The sequence below is a fragment of the Hyperolius riggenbachi genome, chromosome 3 (assembly GCF_040937935.1).
Source record: "Hyperolius riggenbachi isolate aHypRig1 chromosome 3, aHypRig1.pri, whole genome shotgun sequence".
NCBI classification, from domain to species: domain Eukaryota; kingdom Metazoa; phylum Chordata; class Amphibia; order Anura; family Hyperoliidae; genus Hyperolius; species Hyperolius riggenbachi.
Window position 1 is genome coordinate 313334700 of NC_090648.1, and position 25976 is coordinate 313360675.

Below are 25976 nucleotides of genomic sequence, written 5' to 3' on the forward strand. Positions count from 1 at the left end.
ACGCGGGTTTATACAGTGCGGCCACCGCACGCCGGCAATGCGGCTAATCAAAACTGGCATTTACTGATGGCTAACACAGTACAATACTCCACTGCTATTTCCAAGATGGTTAAAGCACTGACAGAAAAAAAATAATAATAATCCAATTGACAAGTTTGTAGCAGAACCGGGCTCCCACCGATCCTCAGCAACTGAAATGGAGGAGATTTGAGAAGAGGGATTGAAAATTCCAAAGTGTAAACAATAGAAGACCAGAGAAGCCATGGCCATGCCAGAAGCCATGGCCATGCCAGTGCACAGATTTGGTGATTACATTTTTCAGCTTCAAGTGAAATGCTACTGGTCGGCCCTTGCAGAAACAAGTCAAGGGACAGAGGCTGAGGCTGTAACAGGTATTCTCAGCAAGAAAAGGTAAGTATAACATCATTTAAACAGGTAAAACTGTTGCCCAAGCTAGGGGCACATTATACAATTTATTTAGGATCGAATATTTAATTCAGAGTATGTGTAGCGGTGCCACCATATGAGTTGGCTGGTGGTACTGATAGTAAAAAATATCAGTATTTTTTTTTTTTATTGTTAAAGAAAAAAAAATACCAGTAGTTTATATTATTGATATTTTACTATACACTGACCCGGACCCCATTTTTACACTATCCCCCAGCTCCTAGTGCCTAACACTAACTCCCTCATCTAATGCCGGGCGGACAATAGCGGGGAATCGAGCGGAAGATAAGGAGCGCCCGCGAGGACGAGCAGGAATCGATCCGGCCGCCCGCGGGGACGAGCGGGGACGCGGCGGGAGTCGATCCGGCGGCTAATCGAGCCGCCGGGTTGACTAGTGTATGCCCAGCATAACACCTTTCACAAAACCCCCTCCTTGTACCTAAAATTAACCTCTCCTTCTTAATAATTAACACTAATCTCTGCACCCAATCTCGGAGGGCACCAACCACAAGCTAGATCTCACATACGACATTCTTCTACCAAACAGCAACCACACTGCATGTCAACCGCTGACACACTTGTGGTTATAAATGTGGCTATTTGGTTGCACTGCACAGCAACAGATGGCATGCAGTTCAACTGTCCATGTGAATAGGTCCTGAATGGGTTGAGCTTTCTTTCATACTGCCAGTCTTCATAAATAAAGTCACCTGACTTGCTACTACTCACCTACTGCTCAAAGCTCAGAAACAGCTGCATTACTGATAACCAGGGATAAACTGATTTGAGAACAAAACAGAGACTGTTTTTTCTTTATGTATAGATGAACTTCAAGAGCATTAAAAATTGGAAAATGGGCTTTTTAGAAATAAAGTAACGTGGTTATCACTCCAGCCCCCGAAGGAGCTGTCCTGTTACTCCTGGCATCCTCTGACTGGCACTAGTGTTTGATTTTTTAGCACTGATACTATAGGGGAAAACTCCCTCTGACTGGCCAGTAATCATGGCATAAATGCCAGTCATGGTATAAATACCAGTCAGGTCAGTAGTTTCTGTAGTGTAGTCCGGTGGCAACAGGAGGAGCTATCCGGGTTGTCGAGAAAGGTGGAGGTGCGGCTCTATTGAATAGGGTACTCTGGGGTAAAATTGTAATATGACGTAAACAAAAATTGGATGTTATGTGATTATTATGCTGTGGGGAAGGTAGGATGACCCCTAAACTATTTATTGCAGGGTAGACAGTATTGCAGTTCTCTGTATAGGAATTGTATAATTTGTATTTTTACACTGTATGTAAATGCACATTGGGTGGGACCAGAGCCGGATTAAGGCTAAATGGGGCCCTAAGCAAAGTAACTGATTTGGGCCCCCCCATCATGTCGTAATAGAATCAGAAGATGCAGCTGCACAGCAACATGCCGCACACACCGGGTCAGCCGAGCTACTGGTTGCTATGGGCAACAGCCCGCTTTCCTCTGTGGGTGCACAATGCAGGGAATAGCAGCGGCAAAATGCAGAGTGAGAGATGAATGGCTGGAACATTTGCACTCAGGGGCTGGGGCACCCCTGTGAAGAGGGCGCCAGATATCACAGCAGCAGCACTTTTCCCCTGCATCTCCAGCCTGGCAATAGCAGAAAGCTCTGGACACCACCAAACCGGAAGCCGTTCCCCACACAGAATTACATAACCACCACCGAACAACCGATTTCCTCCCAAACTAGACAGCCACCATGCAGCCTCCATCCCAGTGAATACGATAGTCCAGCAGAGAAGGCAGCCGCAGCGGGGGAGAATGACAGTACCAGATGACTCACATTCACCTATTGCGATCCAAGCAATAGAGGTCCCGTCATCCGGAGCCCATCTGTCTCCTCTAGAGTGCTGTCGCTCTGTTACTACTGCTATTACTACTTCCTACTTCCTGTCTGATCTGAGACTCAGGAAGTTCAGAGCGAGCAGCTGCACTGTAGAAGAGACAGATGGGTTTCAGATGACGGGATCTCTATCGCTTGGATCATGGATAGGTGAGTGAGCGTTTGCTATCTGCTGCTATCATTCTTGCTGCAGCTGTGGTTCTCTGTGGGAAGGGAGGGAGGAGTGGGCAGAGCGCACAGTAGCAGGAGTGGGACCTAGGAGGAGAGCCTGGCTCTGAAGACAATCAGCAGCGCACGGCATCATTTGACAAGACAAGACAAATAACATTTATATTGCGCTTTTCTCCTGCCGGACTCAAAGCGCCAGAGCTGCAGCCACTAGGACGCGCCCTATAGGCAGTAGCAGTGTTAGAGAGACTTGCCTAAGGTCTCCTACTGAATAGGTGCTGGCTTACTGAACAGGCAGACTAGATTCGAAACCTGGTCTCCTGTGTCAGAGGCAGAGCCCTTAAAGGGACTCCGAGCAGTGCCTGTGGGTATGCCTTTAAGCATACCCACAACTAATTAATTACATCCTCACACCTACCAGCATGATGTTTGTAATTATATCCCCCTGGGTTCCTTATATTTCATTGCATTGTGCTGAATCGAGCTGCCGACTTTGGAGAAAAGTCGTCCTGTGTAATACAATGTAACTATGGAAAGATGCATATCATTTTGAAGCTCTCGCTCTCCTCTTTCCAATGATATATAAACAGCCACCCTACGCCTTTTAGTTTTTGCAATTTTCGCGATCGAAATCGCAGCAATTTCGATCGCAAAAATTGCAAAAACTAAAAGGCATAGGGCAGCGGTTTATATATCATTGGAAAGAGGAGAAAGAGAGCTTTAAAATGATATGCATCTTTCCATATTTACTGCACTGCTCAGAGTCCCTTTAACCATTATACCTTCCAGCCACCGCTGACAGGATGGCGAGGGCTGGTTTATGTGCTGATGGGGCCCCTTTGACTCTGAATGGGGCCCCAAGCGACTGCTTTTGTTGCCTGGTCGGTAATCCGGCCCTGGGTGGGACTGCCCTGTTTGGGCAGTCCTATACTCAGACTCAGGGGGATGAACCCTGATGAGTCTTGATGACGAAATTAGTAGGGCGGATCCCGGAAGTGGCTGTGTGGACTGAAGCTTGGTGATAGGACGGCGTGAGGAGCGGTGCTGTCACGATCCCTCCTGTAGCATGTCTTGTTGGTTGCAGTGGAACTGCAACCGGGTAGTTCTGATTTCTCTGCATGCATTTAGTTGCATGGTTTTGATTGCATTCACACCGAGTGTCATTGCCATCTGCAATTTACCTGTAGCTTGCTGCAGCTGAACTGCTCTCATTGGGGTATAGAGGTTGAGGGAAGACTAGGGATCTGCCAGGCCTAACCTCATAACAGGTGCGCGCGACAGCCCGATCAGCCAGGCAGGACAGCTGGAGGGGATCCTGCTAAGCCAGGCGTGGCCACCGAGACTGGGAGAGCCCGTATAAATACTCTATGCCTGGATTTTACTGTGATCTATGAGAGGGCAATACATTTTATATATATAATGCTGGAAATACACAGTACGTTTGTACCGCTCGATCAAACCATTAGATGGCTCGATTGATAATTTCCGACATGTCTGATCACCCGCCGGATCGATTCCGCACTTGATACCGCGGGCGGGACAATGGAAAAAGATAAGGAAAACGAGCAGAAGATAAGAGAATCGCCCGCGGGGAAGAGCGGGAATCGATCCGGTGGCATAATCGAGCGGTACAAACGTAACCTGTATTCCCGGCATTAAAGTTTGAACAAAGTTATGCTATGGGAGATTATTTATTTGAGGTTATATGTGGAGGAAGAAGTGATATCTAACAGTGAGAGGTTGTATGATATGGGCTATCTGAAGAGAAGCATTGTGAAGAGGATAATCTGTATTTGAAGGAGATTTGGTTGTGAGAGGTCGGGGGTGACCTGGTAATATCCCCAAGGCGTGTGAAGACCCTGGTGGTCTCATATATTTGGTGAATGTCATCATATCGGGTGTGGTGTGGAGGTGATTACAACTGTTTATCAAGATGTGCAATGTGAGAGTGTCGCTTGGACTGAGAGGAACATCTTTGGACAATTGTATTTGACCTCATTGTAGGCAGCTTTAAGGTGGCCATACACTAGGCCGATTCCCAACCGATCGACAGCAGATTCGATCACTGGGTTCGAATCTGCTGTCACATCGGTCACGCTAGACGCTAAATTCCGATCTATTTCGTCCCGAAATAGATCGGTCCCGTCGATCGCTCCGTGCGGGAAATTACCGGCGATCGCCCGCGGGTAGGGAGCGCGTCGCTAGCGGCGTTCGAGTGCCCGACGACCAACGCAATACAGCTGCAATACATTACCTGCTCCGGCCGGTGCGTACCCCCCCGGTCACCGCTGCTCCGTCTCCGCGCTGGGCTCCGGATCCAGCAGGCTTCACTTCTTCCTGTCCCGGCAGGAAGTTTAAACAGTAGAGGGCGTTCTACTGTTTAAACTTCCCCCAGACAGGAAGAAGTGAAGCCTGCTGGATCCAAAGACCAGACCAAAGCAGAGAAGAAGACAGCGGAGACCTGGGGAGTCGCGCCGGCGGAGCAGGTAATGTATGCGGGGGGGGGGGGGCGGCGGCAGCACCACCACCACCACAGATTGTGAACGGTTTTAGGCTGAAATCGATTCACAATCTGTTTGCAGTAAAGGCAGCCATACGTTCCCTCTCTGATCAGATTCGATCAGAAAGCGAGCTATCTGTTGGTCGAATCTGATGGCAAATCGACCAGTGTATGGCTACGTTTAGATAGAGAGGGAGTTTGAGCGCACTGATATAGTTCCTCTTAAAATGTCACCGGTCGATTTCTCTACACCAAGTGCTTTGGTGTGAAGATCTATGTTGTCCCAGTATGTACAGAATTATTGCATTTCACATTGTTTTTGGATGGCAGATGTTATCATTAAGACCAGGTAGCCCAGCTCCTCTGCATCCCAGTTTATCAGTGGAAAGAGTGCTCAGGTATGTTGGAAATTCTAAGTCAGCAAGTGGGTAAATAGAGACTGCAGTGCATTATACTACAACAGATGCAGTGTGGCCTTTATCTGTGGCCCGCACTATAGTCATGGTTCCTCCAGAAGACAGTTATGGCACGTTTCCACAAGGCGGCCACACCTATCTCTGTGACAGACGCTGCACAAGTGTGCAAATTCACGTCAGTTCCCCACTGCCATGCCAATGCATATACTGTATAGAAGTAAAAATAAACTTAGGAGATAATTAATTGTATGGTAAATGGTATGCTAATGGTAAATAAAACATAAGTAATATACAGTGGTGTGAAAAACTATTTGCCCCCTTCCTGATTTCTTATTCTTTTGCATGTTTGTCACACTTAAATGTTTCTGCTCATCAAAAACCGTTAACTATTAGTCAAAGATAACTTAATTGAACACAAAATGCAGTTTTAAATGATGGTTTTTATTATTTAGTGAGAAGAAAAACATTTAAAACCTACATGGCCCTGTGTGAAAAAGTGATTGCCCCCCTTGTTAACAAATAACTTAACTGTGGTTTATCACACCTAAGTTCAGTTTCTGTAGTCAGCCCCAGGCCTAATTACTGCCACACCTGTTTCAATCAAGAAATCACTTTAATAGGAGATATCTGACACAGAGAAGTAGACCAAAAGCACCTCAAAAGCTAGACATCATGCCAAGATCCAAAGAACTTCAGGAACAAATGAGAACAAAAGTACTGTAATTGAGATCTATCAGTCTGGTAAAGGTTATAAAGCCATTTCTAAAGCTTTGGGACTCCAGCGAACCACAGTGAGAGCCATTATCCACAAATGGCAAAAACATGGAACAGTGAAGAACCTTCCCAGGAGTGGCCAGCCGACCAAAATTACCCAAAGAGCACGGAGAAAACTCATCCGAGAGGCCGCAAAAGACCCCAGGACAACATCTAAAGAGCTACAGGCTCACTTGCCTCAATTAAGGTCAGTATTCACGATTCCACCATAAGAAAGAGACTGGGCAAAAACGGCCTGCATGGCAGATATCCAAGGCACAAACCACTTTTAAGCAAAAAGAACATTAAGACTTGTCTCAATTTTGCTAAAAAACATCTCAATGATTGCCAAGACTTTTTGGAAAATACCTTGTGGACCGACGAGACAAAAGTTGAACTTTTTGGAAGGTGCGTGTCCCATTACATCTGGCGTAGAAGTAACACAGCATTTCAGAAAAAGAACATCATACCAACAGTAAAATATGGTGGTGGTAGTGTGATGGTCTGGGATTGTTTTGCTGCTTCAGGACCTGGAAGGCTTGCTGTGATAGATGGAACCATGAATTCTACTGTCTACCAAAAAATCCTGATGGAGAATGTCCAGCCATCTGTTCGTCAACTCAAGCTGAAGCGATCTTGGGTGCTGCAGCAGGACAATGACCCAAAACACACCAGCAAATCCACCTCTGAATGGCTGAAGAAAAACAAAATGAAGACTTTGGAGTGGCCTAGTCAAAGTCCTGACCTGAATCCTATTGAGATGTTGTGGCATGACCTTAAAAAGGCGGTTCATGCTAGAGAACCCTCAAATAAAGCTGATTTACAACAATTCTGCAAAGATGAGTGGGCCAAAATTCCTCCAGAGCGCTGCAAAAGACTTGTTGCAAGTTATCGCAAACGCTTGATTGCAGTTATTGCTGCTAAGGGTGGCCCAACCAGTTATTAGGTTCAGGGGGCAATTTCTTTTTCACACAGGGCCATGTAGGTTTTGAGTTTTTTTTCCTCACTAAATAATAAAAACCATCATTTAAAACTGCATTTTGTGTTCAATTATGTTATCTTTGACTAATAGTTAACGGTTTTTGATGAGCAGAAACATTTAAGTGTGACAAACATGCAAAAGAATAAGAAATCAGGAAGGGGGCAAATAGTTTTTCACACCACTGTAGAACCGAGTCTGATATTTTTATTTTCAGTTTAATAGCTTCATTTTTAAGACTGCATCTTAAACAGCAGGCATTATAGTCTGATGTTAAACCTACTTTGCTGAGCAGCAAAACGAGCAGAAGTAATTATTACTCTTGGGACTTTTCAGCTGTAAAATGTTATCAGCTGCCTTTTCACTGTCAGATTAAACTATTTTGGCTTCTATTTATTTGTCAAGTAATGGAGCTGAATTCTACACGCTTTTCGTCAAGCTCATATCTATAGACAACAACTTGACTCCCTGGAAAACAGAAATTGACTTCAGATAATTTATTTATAGGGCCAGTACTATATGTATCCATGTTCAACTCATTATGTAACTTCAGTTACACTTTAAGACTCTAAAAGTAGAGTGACATCAGTAACAAAGCGATAAAAAGCTAACATTAATAAAAGCATTGCCAGTTCCCCCCACCCGCCCTCCCCCTTTTCCCTTCCCAAAGTTCTGCTGGATCCCCCATACAAGCTGAGAGCTGGCATACCCATGGTGCTCAATCCTCAATCAAGCTCTTATCTGTACATTGGTGATATTTGGATAAGAACTCTTTATCCTATAGTCCCCAAGACATACAGTATCTAGTAGGTAACAGAAGTAACATTTTGGGTGAATTTTCCTTTGTAGTTTAAATGTAATATTCTATAGCATGCATTAAAAAAAAATTAGTATTACTGCTCTTACCTTCCACTGATTTCCCAATGCTGTACAGATTGGTTATTGTTGGATATTTGGCACTGAAGTCTTTTAATACATTTTCCAGTTCTTGGGAGTTGTGATAGTTAAAATCCAGGCTTTGCATATAGGATGGAAGAAATTCCAGCCACAAACAGGTCATCAGAAACTGCTGGACAGAGAAGGGTCATTTCAGAAAATATGTTTTCCATGTTCACTGCTTGCAAATATTACTTGTGCTTCTAAGTAACATACTGTATAAAACAGCTGTATGTGCTCTCAAGGGGAAAATAAAACAGTAATGGGAGTGTATAACAAGCCTACACACAACTATTACCTTATTCAAAATTACACCAAAACTGGGTTGGACAATCTTACATTTGGGGTTTAAAATAAAGATGATCAAGTACTGTAATTGAAAAAATGACCCCAAAATGAGTATTACAGAAGATGATTTATAACTTGAAAACTTTGTTGCAGTGTGAACTGGTCCTTAATGTGTCCTGTGTCCCTGCTGGGGAAATTGTCGCTTACGGTCTTAGTTGGCCAATACAGGTAGTGAGTAAATTATAAAATTACTAGACCTTAGGCCCACTACAATAATGGACGCCAGGCCTCTGCCGCTGCACCCCTCACAACCCCCATCCCCTACCACCCGTCAGCAGGTCAGCACACGGCTGTGGCGCGTACCCGCTTGTGCACACGCCCGCCCCCCTGTCCTCCTTTACTGCCCACCGTCAGCCCGCGAGCAGCGCATGCGCGCTGGCCAAAACGCACGGACACAGGGATAGAGGAGGACACAGTGGTTGTATTATAGAGGATATAAATGTCACAAGTTATTCTAGGTACACACAATACAATTTCCCATCCGATCAACAGGTCAAATCAATAATTTGCGGCATGACCGATCTGTTCCTGATTGATAATGACATCGATTTTCAGATCAGTACTTTGTACAGCACCACGGAATATGTTGGCGCTTTATAAATCAATAATAATAATAATAATCTGTACTGCACAAACTTGGATGCACATATGCAAATTGAGGTCAATCACTATTTCACTATTGTGTTGTCCTCCATGAAACAAACTACACATGCACTAATCAACACTTCAATAGATTAGGACATTAGGATAGATCAAAGCAAAATTAAATTGAAAACTGGGCTCTCCTAATCAATTTTTGATCAAAATAGGAAAATTATCAGGTAAATAATTTATATTGATCTTTTATCTAGATTACCACCTTGCACACCTTCACATTGATCAGATTTCAGCAGTATTCTGTAAAGAAAAAAAATCAATTGGAACACTGCCAATGTACCACCAACTTTATACTGTTCAATGGAGTACAAAACTATGCAGCCTTCAGCTGTCTACCTTTCCCGCCACCACCCCTCTGTCCATGCTCAATCAATAAAAGAAGAGCATTCCTATATGAAATTTCAATCAAATATTGATTGAGAGGGCAATAGTATTTGAAAGATTTTTGCTTGTACAATGTGTAACTTATTGACCATCTACTCTAATAAAACCATTAAGTAGTAAACCTACTTTTCATGTCTTTTCATCATCTGAGCACGGTCCAGAACTAAAAAATGAACCACATAAACTGTAAACTGTACAACATTTGCATCAGTGGAATTCTTTAATCAGATTTCTGCTGAAATTTGAACAATATTATTGTTCATTTATATAGCGACAGCCTCTTCCTAAGGCACTGTCGAGTGGTGCAAATGAGTAAATCAAGGTTAAAGACTAATACCAGGAGGATGTGTATCATTTATCAGTTGGAGTAAAAATCACATAATGGACGCCCTCCAATAACTTGCTATTTCTGCTGAAAATTACAATGTTTTCTGTAGAAATAGCCCAAAGTGTATCAGAGAAAGCTATAGCCCAGTGAAGACTTTAGATATCTGTCACCCAAAATTATCTGTAAAGATCATTTCAGGTCACAGTTCTAGAACAAGTGCTGTACGGACACTCTGCTCGACTCCTGGCTGAGCAACGAGTACCGTTCTATGGAGGAAGGTGGAGGACGCATAAGCGGCACCATGCTGCAGGAATTTTCTTTGAAGTCCCTGTAGAACAAAAGTGAGGTGATCTGTCTTGGTGGAGAAAGGTTAGTGGCATCAGCGCAAACCTGTACATTCTTTAAATGTCTGGCTAAAACAATCGAGAAAGATTATTTCTGCTGAGAAAAAGCAGTGTACATAACACATAGCAAACAGGATTCAACTAAATACAGCACATAAAATTGGTAACAAGGTATATAAATCAGATCGGCATATAAAACGAAATGTAAATAAATGCACACAAATGTGAATTTTGAAATCAGAAAGTTTCAGTGGCCCACAGTGACTAATACTCCAAAAAGTTAAGCAATCATTATCTCAGTCTTATTATTCAATAAAGTAGCAGTTAGCAAGCATCAGTAATAATACGGTACATCTTGTTATCTGACTACAGTGAGTTGAAATTTGTTTGCCGATAGTAGCAGCACTTTGTTAAAATGCACTTTTCCATAAAATTAAAATATAAATAAAAGTTTTGTTTAGCCATGTATAGCCATTTCGATAAATAATCAGAGCAAAAATATTGGGTCTAATTTATCAGCTGTAGAAAAAAAACTAAAAAAACTATCAAGTGAAAAGCTCTGACAAAACTGCTTCACTTTTGCTCTCGTTTTCTTTGCATTTGTCTTGTTCATCCAGCTCCACTGTATCCATATTGACTTTTCTCTGATATATTCACTATCCAAGATACCACCACTAGGCAGTGGTGACTATAAAAGCAAGCTCATCGCTTCTTGCAGCCACAGGTAAATAGATCTTCCAACCAGGTATTAATCATAGTATGAAAGTTATACAAGACTCAAAATGAGTAATACAAAATTCTGCCAATTACTACAAGAAAAGTGATGCTCAACTCCAAGCTTTTAATTTCAAAGGCAATCTCATCTCACCCTACAATGCTGAAACAGGTAAAGCCATACATACATACAAATGAATACTATGAAGGGAACATGAGTAGTCAGTTTCCTAGTAGCACAGAGCCGATCAGTGTGTACTGTAGTGTACTGTGTGAAAGACAGTAGTGCTGTATTCTCATTACCCAGTGCATCCTCCTGAGTAGACAGAGCGAAACTTCCCAGACACTTTCCGTGATCTCAGGCAGGCACAAACTGGAGCTGTGACTCCAAAGTGCTGGACTTATCACTGCTCCCTTTCTGCTGTGATCCAACCCACCCCGTCAGATAGACAGCAAGCTAGCTACCTCCTCTCTCTGGGGACAATCCACAACTTCTCAGCACTCTGTCAAAAGCCAGAAATAATAGGGCGCCATCTAGTGACATTTCAGCCTGGATCATACAGTGAGTTGATCTGTGCATATAGTAATTACCAAAGCCTTCGGTGTGATTAGAAAGTGCAGGAAGCGCAAGGACTCCAGACAGCTCATTTTTCTAGCATGATGACAGGGATGCTTCAGCACGTGCGTGTCAGAACTAGTGAGAAGTTCACGCATGTTGATGGAAAGGCATGTAACATGGCAAGTCTGTCCTCGTCAATGACGAACAGTCTGCCTCAGTTTCTTGCCCCCTGGGAATGTTTTAGGAAGCATGCAAAGAAATAAGCCTGGCTTAACCTCAAATTGCACTTGTGCAGAAACAGTTGAAGGCAAACGCATACAGCAATGGTCCCAAATTCTAAAGGTGGCCACAGGGCCGGGCCGAGGCATAGGCTGGAGAGGCTCCAGCCTCAGGGTGCAGTGTAGGAGGGGGCGCAGAATTCATTCAGCTGTCATTCCTAATTGTGTTTGAAGCAGAAAGAAATAATAAAAGGGGATACATGGCAGTGACTGCAAGCCAGATAACTAGATATTAAGGTGTTGGGAAGGTTGTGGGCCCTGTGGCGCCTCTTAGTCTAATAGCAATTAGTGTGCGATGGCTGGGGTGGCAGAGATGGAGGGGCGCACTTTGGTGTCTCAGCCTTGGGTGCTGGAGGATGATTAAAAATTGTATGCAAAGGATACAACAGCTTCAGTTGCTAGGAGAGCAAGAGGGGGACAAGCATGTACAAAGGGTCGACAGCTGTTTCGCACTCCTCAAATGAGTGCTTCCTCAGGACAAATGAGCCCCCCGAATATCACCCCTTAAATACCTTATTTTCCAGGTGGACCAGCGGAGGGAGAGGATGTCAGAGAGAGCGCACCCACCATCGCCGCTTACTAAACTTCCGGGACACCGTCTGCGTTCCACAAACCGGAAGGAGCGGGCCGGAAGCTGTCATCCGTACTTGGAGGCCAATCAGGAGCGAGCGCCACTGACGCTGCATCCCCACAGTTACGTGGGTGGTAGGACCAATGGGAATACAATACCCCCGTGACCCTGGGACGGAAAACCACGCCCAACACTACACGAGTGTATGGGCATGGCTCACAAAACTACGCCTTCGTTTGGGAAGGCAATAGCGTCCTTAGCAACAAGGGTACAGGGATGCAGCGTCAGTGGCGCTCGCCCCTGATTGGCCTCCAAGTACGGATGACAGCTTCCGGCCCGCTCCTTCCGGTTTGTGGAACGCAGACGGCGTCCCGGAAGTTTAGTAAGCGGCGATGGTGGGTGCGCTCTCTCTGACATCCTCTCCCTCCGCTGGTCCACCTGGAAAATAAGGTATTTAAAGAGAACCTGTACTGAGTAAAAATATTTAAAATAAACACATGAGGTAACTTCAAATGAACATTGCATAGTTACCTTGCCATCAGTTCCTCTCAGAAGCTCACCATTTTCTTCTGACAATAATCCCTTCCAGTTCTGACAACATTTTGTCAGAACTGAAATATATCAGTTGCTGTCAGTAAAATATCAGTTGCTGTCAGTTATAGCTGAGAGGAAAACTGATGTACCAGGTAATGTCCATGTTTCCCTATGGCTCAAGTGGGCGATGTTACAGTTTAACTGTGTGCTGACCAGAAAGCTGTTATGGGTAATGGCCATTTTCAAAATGGAGGACGGAAAATTCCCTTGATCACTGTGAACAAAGAGGACGCGGGACAGGAGAAAGACACTGAGGAGTGGACTACATGGAAGTACGTATGATTTGTGTATGCTTATTTTGACTTTTAATTTTCAGTTCAGGTTTTCTTTAAGGGGTGATATTCGGGGGGCTCATTTGTCCTGAGGAAGCACTCATTTGAGGAGTGCGAAACAGCTGTCGACCTTTTGTACATGCTTGTCCCCCTCTTGCTCTCCTAGCAACTGAAGCTGTTGTATCCTTTGCATACAATTTTTAATCATTTTTCAAATAAAGGGTTTTTTATACTGGATGTGCCCATCGCTTTTCAACCTTGATTGCCTGGCTAAGTGGAACTACCTTTTGACTTGGAGCACTCCGGGGAGGCCCAGAGAAGTAGCCCTGTGCACCTGAATTTTTCTACATACTTTGGATTTGGACTTTGGCTCTGAGGTGGCACGGATTATTTCTGGATCACAGGATTTGTGATATCTCATTAATGGCACAGTCTGCTTTGAAGGAAGGCCGCCGGGATGTGGAAATTTTTCCCAAGGAGGATGATGATTTGACCCCTTGTTCCCAGGAAATAAGAGGCCTTGAGAATCGTTTGTATAACGTAATGGAGAGAGAGGTTAGGAAATACTGGACTATTGTAACCTTAAAAAAGTACAAGCATGTCAAGAGAGCTCCCAGGGGAGTTAGATTTTATAAACAACTTATGCAAGCAAAGACACGACCGTCCGCAAAGGAAAAATGTGATAACTTATTTAAAAAATTCATCCTAGCCTTCCTAGATGTTGTTATAGAGGAAAATGAGATCGATTATGTGGAAATAACTGATGAAATTGCCAAAGTGAAATCTATAATCTCGGCTGTTTCTAGTGAGGAACAACTGCAGGAAATTATTGAGCGAATCGAACAAAAACTTGTTCCAATTCAGGATCAGGTTAAAAAAGAAAAGAATGAAAAATTCATCAGAGATCGCCTTGATTATGAGCAGGATAAGGTTTTTTCTTGGAGAAGTGGGTTTAGGAATGGCAATGAAGGCAATAGGAGGAGACATAAGAGATGGAGACGCAACTCCAAAAACAAGGGATCTTCAGATCCAGATACTTCGGTGGGTTCAGCTGGAGGTGCCCTAGCCTCTGGTAGAGATACAAATAGTTCATCTGATGATGACCACCCTTTGGGAGAAAAAAGACCAGGAGAGGCAAAAAGAGGCACTGTAATGATCGCTGCTGCAGCAGCTATTGTTGGAAGTAGTGCTGCAGCTCAGGCAGTTCTGATCTATTTCCATGCAAGTTGCATAGCTTTGTCTGTCTTTCCCTGCTGTCAGCTTGTGACTGATTATCATTCACCTGTGTGGGAATCTGCATGTCTGCTCCCATTGGATGACCTCAGTATAAAGATCTGCTTCCTGCAGGGTTTCCTTGGGTTTTCATAGCTTCAGCTTAAGCCTGTCTTGCTGTCGCTTTAGCCCCCGATCGTGTTTCTTGTTATAAAGATACTTTGCTGGTCTTTGCATCATATATTGGTTCATTGCCAATATATATGCATACCAGCACGTTTATTATTTTCCTTGTATTTGTGTTACGTTAATACATCAGTGTCGCTGATGTATACGTACACGAACTGTTTATATCCTGTGTGCAGTTAGTCAGCTTTCCAGCACGTTTTGGTAGGTTGCGCGTACCGTGACCACCCGTGCTGAGGTAGTTACCCTGCTCCTGGTTCTGTTTGTGGATTGCGTTCATCTCTGCGAAGAGATAACGAATCCTTCTGAATCCTGTTCTGTTACCGTTTGTGGATTGCGTTCATCTCTGCGAAGAGATAACGAATCCTTCTGAATCCTGTTCTGTTACCGTTTGTGGATTGCGTTCATCTCTGCGAAGAGATAGCGAATCCTTCTGAGTCCTGTTCCCTGTGTTACTCCATTCCTAGTCAGCGTTCCTGCTTATGTCATATATCGGTTCATTGCCGATATATACATATGTTAGTCAGACGTAACAAATAGTTTCATTGATAGCTGTAATTGTAATACGCTAGGAAAACATACTTATTGTATATTTATCTGTGTTACGTTCTTCTATCTCAATCCTGCTATTTTCTGACTATCCTGTCCTGTCTTTGTGAGGCACGCCATCGCCGCATCGCATTGGCTGCCTCATTCCAGTCTGTCTGGTTTTGGACGCTTGCTGTCGCTAAGTAGCCGCTAGCTAGCAAGCGTTCATTCTGACTACCTGTCCTGATCTCCTCAGTTCTGGTTTATGCGCTCAGCGCTACTTTGCGCTGAGACGTTATAACGAAAGCATTGTTTGTGGCTGTCAGATCTGCACTGGCTCTGTGCGCCACAATCTCCTATTGGAGTCAGTCCTCCCCTCCACTATACTAGGGATAGCCTGTTTCCTGGTGCTAGTGTGTGTACCTCCTCCACGCCAGCTCATGCGTTGCATGCTGACTGTGGAGAATACACCACCAAGCCTTACATTATGAAAACCCCATTACCAATCCCCATTGTGGGGGGGATTCCCAGAAAGTATGACACTGTTAATTATGGTTCCTGTTCCTTTAAGAAATTTGAAGAACTTAGCTCTGAAACAGAAAATGAGTTTTTCTCTGAATGTGCCAGGTTCCTGACCAATCCTGATCTCCAAGCGACTCCTGTTTCAACCTGGGCACTCCAACTAAGTTATATTTTGTTTAAAGGGGAATTATTCCAGTGGGCATTTGATGTTCTCAATCATTCCGATTTGAAAGATAGACCGCTGGAATTTCTAGCGTTTGTGATCCATAACTGGTTGCGCATAGATCCATTGCCTTTTCCTCTTAATGAACTCCTGGCAGCAGGCCAATCAGCTGCTCCTTCAATTGCTTGCAAGAATGAGCAGCAAGCAGAAAGTGTTACTGATAATTTTCCTGCAGCTTTGAATAAATCACCAAAAACCGCAAGGTCAAAGGCAAAACGCAAACGTTCTAAGAAACGTGTCCAATCTGCAGAATCGTTATCCTTAGCGACTGAGACCTATAATGAGATTCTGCCATTAACAGATAATGAAATGCAATTGTCTTTCAGGGGAGTTAAATGGACTTATGAAACTACTAATGAACTTTCCTCCCTGGCTAGGGAAAATAAAGATTTTTGTTTAAAAGAATTATCTGAGTATGATTATGATGAGATATTACAGAGTATTGAACAAATCAACTTATTTGTGAACCAAGGGAAGTTTGCATACACTACAGTTCAACACTTGCTACAGGTATTGGAGCTTCTTAAGAATAAGGAATCTGCCAATCACCTGCTAATTAACCCTATACATGTGCCTGCCACAATCATATCTGCAAACCATGATCTGCCTGTTAAGTATGCATGGGATCCTCCATTCGAAAGGGGAGAGATGGAAGCCCTGGTCTGTGAATGGAAGAATGATTCAAGTTCATTTTGTCAATTTTACAGTGCAAAAAGTGAAATGGTATTGAACGCATGCATTAAGTCAGCCTATAACCTAATAGAGGCTGGTGTGTGTAGGTATGACTGTGTGGCTCCCTTGATTGATGTGTGGGAACTGATTTTGGATGATTTTTTTGTGACTCCGAATTCGCAAATTTGGCGTTCTGACCCGCCTGCTTCAGCACCTTTGGCTGATTCAGCAGGTGATTCGGAGCTCTTTTTGTGTGAAGTTGAAGTTCCTGCAATTCCACCCTGTACCATGGATAACTCAGTGTTACTTCCCAGTAAAACAGAAGCCACTGATACTTTCTTAACTTTGCCCTGCACACATTTCTCAGCAGAGAATCCAGAGGTCCTGCTGACTTCCGAGTCCAGCCTAGCCAGTACTCATGACTCTTTGTTTAGTGAAACAGACACCAGAAAAATCTTGCCTGTCTCTGCAAACACTTCTGCAGAAATTACCTGTGTTAATAAAGTTCAACTCCTGTCTGATCCAGCAGATGCGCAAACATTGTGTCTTGATCTTCCTGTTTCTACACCTCGCTCTAGTTTCGTGAATAGCTCAGAGCATCTGCTATGTGAACCTGAAATCGCAGAAGTATTACCTTGTTCAGAAAATTTTCCAATAAATTTGCCCTGTACCATGAATTGTGCAGTAGATCTCTCCAATGAAACTCAGGTCACAGAATCATTATGCTGTCCAGCAGGTGCTTCCATGGTTTTGCCCTGCAATATGGACTGTTCAGTGATCCTGTCCAGTGAAGCTGTGGTCGCAGAGTCTTATGCTTCACCCAGTATTTTGGATACTTTAAACCCTCTAGCAGAGGAGGCTGAAGCACTGCTTACCTCAGTTGGTGTTGCAGTAATATTCACTTGTCTAGCAACTGTTTTGGAATTACAGTCTGCTCTAATAAAACTTGATGAATTTCTGCCCAGCAAAGCAGAAGCCATTGAAATATTGTCCTCGTCAGCAAGTGTGTCAGATACCTTGCCCTGTACACAGTCTGATTTAACCAATGTTGTTGAGTCCCTCTCCAGTGTTGTAACAGCCGAGGAACTCCAGCCCTGTCCTCTGAATGTTTCAGAAGTCTTGCCCTGTAACATGGATAATTCTGATTCTCTGGTCAAAATAATAGAAATCTCAGAATTTCAGTCCGGTCTGATGAGTGTTCCTGAAACCCAGCCCTGTATCCTGAAAGATTCTAGTTCTCTGGCCGCTGTGGCAGAGGTTCCAGAGTCCCCTTCCTGTCCAGGGAATTCCTCAGTTTTGCCTAGTCCAGTGGGGGCTGCTGCAATACTGACTTGTTCTGCAGCGCCTCATGAGCTCCAATCCAGTGCATTAAATGAGTCTCTGTCCAGTCCAGAGGTAGTTGTGGAGTCCCTATCTGGTTCAGTGCATACATCAGAAGATTTGTCCTGTTTTGTTGGTGCCCCTGAATCTGATTTGTTACTGACTTTGCTGGAATCAGCGACATCTAAGTCTGATCCAGCATTCTCGTGTAAAAGTCCAGTGGTTGCGAAGTTTAGTCATGATGATTTTTTTTTGGCCAGTCCTGGTTTTGGTCCTGTCTTGGCTGACCCTGAGGCTCACAGTTCCTTGACATGCCCAGAGGTTTCTCTTGTGCCGGTGTGCCCAGATGTTCTTTGTGTGCCAGAGTGCCCAAGTGTGTCTAAGGTGTTAGCGTGCTCTGATGCTTCCTTAGTGGGAACATGTTCTGATGTTGCCAGTCTGCCTGCATGCCCAGAGATGGTTCTGGTCCCTGAAAGCCCTGATATTGATGTTTGTCCTTGTGGCCCTGACTCGGGAATTGCCCTAGGTTCCATAGGGGTTCTTGATAGTTCTCCATGTGAGCCTAAAGGGCATTCTGACCTATGGGGATCTCTTTGGAGCTTCAAGGTGTTCTGGGAGGTCTCTGAGAAAACTTGTCCTGGTGCCTTGGACTGGTTCAACAGTGGGTTTTGTGTTGGTAAAGACAGTACCGGTGGGCATTGCAAAGGCTTTGGCGTTTCTGAACGGTTCCTGGAAGGCGGTGGGTATCGCTCAGGGAGTTTCGGAGGGCTTTCTTCTGGAAATCATGGTTCTGATGGGTGTCACACTGGGGCTTGTAGTACTGATGGGCATGGTTCTGTAGGTTCTGGTTCTGATGGGTCCAGTCTTGTGGGGACTGATTCTGGAATTCGGTCTTGCCGGGCTGTCCCGGTCATCATGAATTATCAGTCACACTGTTTTGTTGGAAATTTCAGTTTTGAAAAGCGTCTGGAATCCACTTTTAAAGGCGGGGGTACTGTAATGATCGCTGCTGCAGCAGCTATTGTTGGAAGTAGTGCTGCAGCTCAGGCAGTTCTGATCTATTTCCATGCAAGTTGCATAGCTTTGTCTGTCTTTCCCTGCTGTCAGCTTGTGACTGATTATCATTCACCTGTGTGGGAATCTGCATGTCTGCTCCCATTGGATGACCTCAGTATAAAGATCTGCTTCCTGCAGGGTTTCCTTGGGTTTTCATAGCTTCAGCTTAAGCCTGTCTTGCTGTCGCTTTAGCCCCCGATCGTGTTTCTTGTTATAAAGATACTTTGCTGGTCTTTGCATCATATATTGGTTCATTGCCAATATATATGCATACCAGCACGTTTATTATTTTCCTTGTATTTGTGTTACGTTAATACATCAGTGTCGCTGATGTATACGTACACGAACTGTTTATATCCTGTGTGCAGTTAGTCAGCTTTCCAGCACGTTTTGGTAGGTTGCGCGTACCGTGACCACCCGTGCTGAGGTAGTTACCCTGCTCCTGGTTCTGTTTGTGGATTGCGTTCATCTCTGCGAAGAGATAACGAATCCTTCTGAATCCTGTTCTGTTACCGTTTGTGGATTGCGTTCATCTCTGCGAAGAGATAACGAATCCTTCTGAATCCTGTTCTGTTACCGTTTGTGGATTGCGTTCATCTCTGCGAAGAGATAGCGAATCCTTCTGAGTCCTGTTCCCTGTGTTACTCCATTCCTAGTCAGCGTTCCTGCTTATGTCATATATCGGTTCATTGCCGATATATACATATGTTAGTCAGACGTAACAAATAGTTTCATTGATAGCTGTAATTGTAATACGCTAGGAAAACATACTTATTGTATATTTATCTGTGTTACGTTCTTCTATCTCAATCCTGCTATTTTCTGACTATCCTGTCCTGTCTTTGTGAGGCACGCCATCGCCGCATCGCATTGGCTGCCTCATTCCAGTCTGTCTGGTTTTGGACGCTTGCTGTCGCTAAGTAGCCGCTAGCTAGCAAGCGTTCATTCTGACTACCTGTCCTGATCTCCTCAGTTCTGGTTTATGCGCTCAGCGCTACTTTGCGCTGAGACGTTATAACGAAAGCATTGTTTGTGGCTGTCAGATCTGCACTGGCTCTGTGCGCCACAATCTCCTATTGGAGTCAGTCCTCCCCTCCACTATACTAGGGATAGCCTGTTTCCTGGTGCTAGTGTGTGTACCTCCTCCACGCCAGCTCATGCGTTGCATGCTGACTGTGGAGAATACACCACCAAGCCTTACAGGCACCAAGGGCATATTAAAACAGATCAGCTGGAACAAAGGCCAACCCAGGAGATCGGAGCGCAATCAGAAGAAATAAAAGTATATAACCTTTCTGATGTCGATCTGGACCCTGCCTGCCTCTCGTTGCTAGCAAAAGGCATGTCATTCTGCCCAACCGCTTCCTTTGATTCCATTAAATTTGAACAAGAACTTTTTCTGAATGCGAGAAAATTGGCTCTTCATCGTTTCTTTCAAAGCCAAAAGAAACCATCGACTCGGCCCACCCCTAATCTGATTCCGGTACCCCCCCTTCTGGGAGATGGTTGGAGCCATTGGGATACAGACGCCTTGAAGGACCTATGTGAATTAACGGGTGAAGTGAGCTCCAATTGGGTTGATGCCAATCGCCCTGTACCATTACACATAGGTACCCGGTCTACCTTTAACCCTCCAATGATCCCAGGGGGCTCTGTGGAACTTTTTGTCAAGAGTGTGACTGAAGATTGTAAAGCACTTATCTACCCCTCTGCTCCCAAAAATCTCTCTGCTCGAGAAATACAAGCTTTGAAATGGTTGAAAAATAATGCAGAATTGACCATAAGAGAAGCAGATAAGGGAGGGGGGGTGGTAGTATTAGCCACCAAGGACTACCAGGCAGAATGCCTTGGTCAACTTCAGGATAGATCTACTTACACTAGGATGTCATGTGATCCGACTCCAACTTATAGCCTGGAACTTAAAAAACTTCTTTCCAAAGCGGTCATGGAGGGAATAATGGACAGAACTTTGGCTAATAAGCTTTTACCTCAGCACCCCAAGAGTCCAGTTTGGTATACTATCCCAAAAATCCACAAATCCGCAACAAAGCCCCCGGGGAGGCCAATAGTTTCTGCTATTGGCTCTTTGACTGAGTCCCTTTCCCAATTCTTGGACTTTAAATTTAGACCCCTTCTGAGATCACTGCCAGCATATGTGGGCGATACAGTTGAGGTGTTGAACATTCTCAATGCGTTTGAGTGGCAGCCTTCCTTCCATCTGGCCACTATAGATGTTGTGTCTTTATACAGCAGAATCTGTCATGATGATGGATTACGGGCTGTAGCAAAATTTCTACCAGCTTTGAAATACTCGGATGTGGAACAGAGGTTCTTGTTGGCGGGTCTGGAGTTTGTCCTGACCAGGAATGCGTTCCTGTTTGACCGCCAGTGGTACCGTCAGGAGGGCGGCACGGCAATGGGGACCCCGGTGGCCCCCACCTATGCCGGCCTCTTCATGGGCCACTGGGAGGCCAACTACATCTTTACGATGGGGAACGCGTTCCTGGGGAGGATTAAACTCTGGATCCGCTTCATAGACGACATACTAGTGGTATGGGATGGGGATCAGGTGTCCTTTCAAGAATTTATAGCCAAGATTCATGACAATGATGTCAACATGGCCTTTACTTACACTTGGGGAGAAGAGATGGTAGAATTTCTAGATCTAACTATAGATGTTAGTAGGGGGTCTTTGATCACTAATACCTTTAGGAAACCAACGGCGGTTAACTCGATCCTACACTCATCCAGCTACCACCCCCCTTCAACGATTAGATCACTTCCCTTTAGCCAGTTCCTCCGTCTCAGGAGGAACGCAACCACCATGGAAGACTTTGTAGATCTGGCAGAAAGACTTAGAGGTAGATTACTAACTAGAGGCTATAAAGATGAGGTAATTATGGAGGCCTTTCAAAAAGCTGCCAATAAAAACAAAGAGTCCCTATTGACCCCGAAAGTGCTAAAACAACAGGATAGATTCTTTATGCATTTCACTTATTCCCCCATGTTTGAAAAAATTAAACAATCAATTAGAAATAACTGGTGGATTTTGCAGGAAGATAAACTTTTGGCTGACAAATGTATTTCCTATAAAAAGGTTCCTAACCTCAAGGATCAACTATCCCATAGTGAATTTATTAGTCATAATACTCAAAATTGGCTAGGTAGAAATAGATCCCCTGGGAATTATAGGTGTAATTCCTGTTCTTGTTGTAATTTTTTGATCACTGGAAAAGAATTCCATAGATTTGGTAAAACTGTTAGGTTTCGACAATTCATCAATTGTAAAACAAAGGGAATTGTATATGCTTTGATTTGCCCCTGCCAATTTATCTATGTGGGATTATCAACACGCATGATGCAGGACAGATATCAAGAGCATTGTAGGTCCTTGTAGGTCCTTGGGTAATCCGCGAGCTAAGGGGAGTCCCAGGGTTATGGAACATATGAATACGGTCCACTCTGGGGATTCATCTAAATTGAGGTTTTTTGGTTTGGAGGCAGTCAAAAAGGATTCCAGAGGGGGGGATTGGCTTAAGAAATTACAACAGCGGGAAAGCTTTTGGATTTCTTTTTTTGAGGCGGTGGGCCCTTTGGGGCTTAATGAACGGAATGACTTATCTGTCTTTCTGTAAATTTTGTATCTGTGCTGTTTTTTCTTGCTTAGATTTTAAATTTGTGATGTTTTTTAATATTTAAAGTTCTTATGTACTTAATTCCCCTCCCCCTTCCCCTTTTCTCTTTTTTGTATACCCCATAGGGACCATGCGGAGGAGGAGGAGATCGTTTGTAGCTCCACCTACAAGTCTGGTCATTGTCTTCGGCCAGGTAGTAAAAATCTTCTTCCCCCTATTGTTGTTTTTTTGAAAAATGCCCCCTCCTTCCTGAAATATTATTTTGTGCCGTTTTGAGCACTTTCCTCATCATATTTCCATATTGAGGGTGGGAGTTTCTGTGACCCTGGCTTGGTGACCCCTTTTCAGAATAATAGACAGCTACTGCTGTCAATCCTTGTAAAATGTAAAATGTACCCTTGTTGCTAAGGACGCTATTGCCTTCCCAAACGAAGGCGTAGTTTTGTGAGCCATGCCCATACACTCGTGTAGTGTTGGGCGTGGTTTTCCGTCCCAGGGTCACGGGGGTATTGTATTCCCATTGGTCCTACCACCCACGTAACTGTGGGGATGCAGCATCAGTGGCGCTCGCCCCTGATTGGCCTCCAAGTACGGATGACAGCTTCCGGCCCGCTCCTTCCGGTTTGTGGAACGCAGACGGCGTCCCGGAAGTTTAGTAAGCGGCGATGGTGGGTGCGCTCTCTCTGACATCCTCTCCCTCCGCTGGTCCACCTGGAAAATAAGGTATTTAAGGGGTGATATTCGGGGGGCTCATTTGTCCTGAGGAAGCACTCATTTGAGGAGTGCGAAACAGCTGTCGACCTTTTGTACATGCTTGTCCCCCTCTTGCTCTCCTAGCAACTGAAGCTGTTGTATCCTTTGCATACAATTTTTAATCATTTTTCAAATAAAGGGTTTTTTATACTGGATGTGCCCATCGCTTTTCAACCTTGATTGCCTGGTTGGGTGCTGGAGGACCTTGTCCCGGCTCTGGGTGGCCACACACGTTACAATTTGTTGCATTTGTCAAATGAATGAAACGGATCCAATATTTCAGTTGATTGAAAGTTCCTAGGAAGTTGTGCAAGGTACCAAACACTTGTGTCCAATATTACAGCAATTTTGGGGGAAAAAAAATTGCATATGGCAAAACAGTTGGTTGGATTTTAAAACATTAGGGCTGGTTTCACACCAGAAAGCAGCTCTAGCGATGCGGTGTATCACGCCCGACGCATCGCACCGTCAAAAACAGGCCATCAGGGAACACTGCGCTATTGTGGTGTTCCCTGTCTGGCCACCGGCTAAGCAGGAAGTGACGCGCGCTTGCCTTCACTTCCTGCTTTGGTTATGCGGAAACGTATTGTTAAAATACGCTTCTGCACATGCGCGCCGCGCCGCTGCGTCTGTGATTTTTACTAAATCTACAGGTCGCCATAGACTACCATGTCTTCCGGACCGACGCAGATCACCACAACATTAACGTAGATTTGGACCTGCATCGGCGATGTGGCAAAAACCTCACTTCTGTCGCGTCGAGCCGTAAGATCGCAGTATGAAAGTCTCCATAGACTTTCATTGCCCAGCAGTGTGGTGCGGTAAAAATACTGCACCGCCCCAGTGCGAAAGGGCCCTCAGGTACCCATTAACAATCCAATTTCCTGAATCTACCATTCGATTGATTGGTAACAATTGTTCAGGCTCCTTAACAGAGGGGGAAAATTATAAACAATCCTAATCAGACTAAAAGAATCATTCAAGAAATGTGGATTGGCAGAACGATCGATAGAACAATCGTTTCTCGCCGATGGACACCATTAATGCATCCCAATTCGATTGATCATATGATTGATCAAATTGTACTGTTAATGTGGACCTTTTCACAATGATCAAATTTTGATCTTTTTGATTTTTTACTATAAATACCTTTTTTAATACGGATTTTTCAAACGTATCATCTTTTTGCATCTATTAATATCTCATGTTATCATCATTCTTTGTTTAGCATTGTAATTACCACATAACACCACATTGCTACATAAAACTTCATTTAACGCACTTTTTTTTCCCTGCAACCACTCATAATTAAAATAAGTAAATCAACAAAAGGATAATACAGTTACCTTTTATTATAATTCAACCTAACAATCACTTTCCCTATATATTATTTTCACGACATTACATACCATACTATTTCCATCCATTTTTAATATACGTATACAAACAATAAATAAAGTTTGGTATGTACAGGATAGTTGCATACCATTTATTCAAGTTGAATACAATTTGAAAGTATATCACACACCATGCAATTCTTGTAAAAGTCGGTCAGAATTTTTCAACATATTTAATCTCAAAAAAATAAATAAATAAATAATTCAATAATAAAAAAAAAAACAGGAAATTTGATAAGATTTTTTCGGTTGGATAACAAATAAGTAAATAAATAGACCCTTTAGATTTTTTCTGTACAAATGATTGTTTTTCTTTTTAAATGCGAAAGATCGAACAGGAGAATTGTTATGTGTAATAGGCAGATTTAACAAGTTTACCATACTTAAAAAGTCCAAGTGGGAGAAGAATTTTTTTTTTTTTTTTAGAAAAAACAATGGATAGGTGAATGAGAGAATACACATTTTGTACAGAACCAGGCAGTACAAAACCACTGCATAGCTGCAACACCTACTGTATTGGTTCCCATCCAAAAATCACTTGCATGTGCTGAATCGATTGTTATTCCTCAGTCATTTCAATGCACAATGGACTTAGGCTGCATTTCCACTTGTGCGGTGCGAATCGCCGCGGGAAAAATTCGCATGCGGATGCGAAATTCGCATGCGGGTCCATGCGAATTTTCATGCGAATTTCATGCGAATTCGCACATGGATGATGATGCATGCGAATTTAACCATGGCAGTGCTGGTGTGCTTTTCCATTGTTTTTATGCGAATTCGCATGAAAATTCGCATACCAAAACCTCATGCGAATTTCCTATTAAATACATTGTATGCGATTCGCATAGCGGTATGCGGCATGCGAATTCTGATGGCTCTGCCATGCGAATTTTTTCTGCACAGAAAAACGCAAAGGAATCCTGACAAGTGGAAACAGTCCCATTCACTTGTATTGCTATGCGAATTTGCATGCGAAAAACGCATGCAAATTCGTGATAGTGGAAATGAGCCCTTAGGGTTCCTTCACCATTACAGACACAACAGACATATTAGAACATGTCTGAATGACATAGAGATTCACTTTGAAAGGATAGAGACTGCCTCAGGTGGTGAGAACAGGTAAATCAGGTACCACTGGTGTAGCTATGGTTCTGAGTGGAAACAAAAAAAGACAAAGGAAAATAATTCACAGTGTGTACCTAGTTCGCCTGCTGCTGGTAGGACAGGTCTCACCTGGTTAACTAGGGCTGCATGGGTGAGGCACCAGCTGATAATTGCATGCACCCCACTTGTGGCTGGGGACAAGGCTCTGGGGATTGACCTTTGGCATCCTTGCTGTGGCAGCAGCT

The 25976-nt window shown here is 43.9% G+C and overlaps 1 protein-coding gene across 4 annotated transcripts in view; it reads right to left on the reverse strand.

The window, feature by feature from the left end:
* CPM (carboxypeptidase M) overlaps positions 1–25976 on the reverse strand; it is a 130344-nt gene that overhangs the window by 98171 nt on the left and 6197 nt on the right. The window contains exons 1-2 of one of the 4 annotated variants that reach the window (XM_068276702.1): positions 11153–11268; positions 8045–8204 (exon numbers count right to left, since the gene is read on the reverse strand). In XM_068276702.1, coding sequence (XP_068132803.1) covers positions 8045–8204; positions 11153–11161 — 169 coding nt within the window. In that variant the 5' untranslated portion in view covers positions 11162–11268. Of the gene's footprint in view, positions 1–8044; positions 8208–11152; positions 11269–25976 lie in introns of those variants that run through there. The other 3 variants (XM_068276701.1, XM_068276703.1, XM_068276704.1) reach the window with 3 other exon arrangements.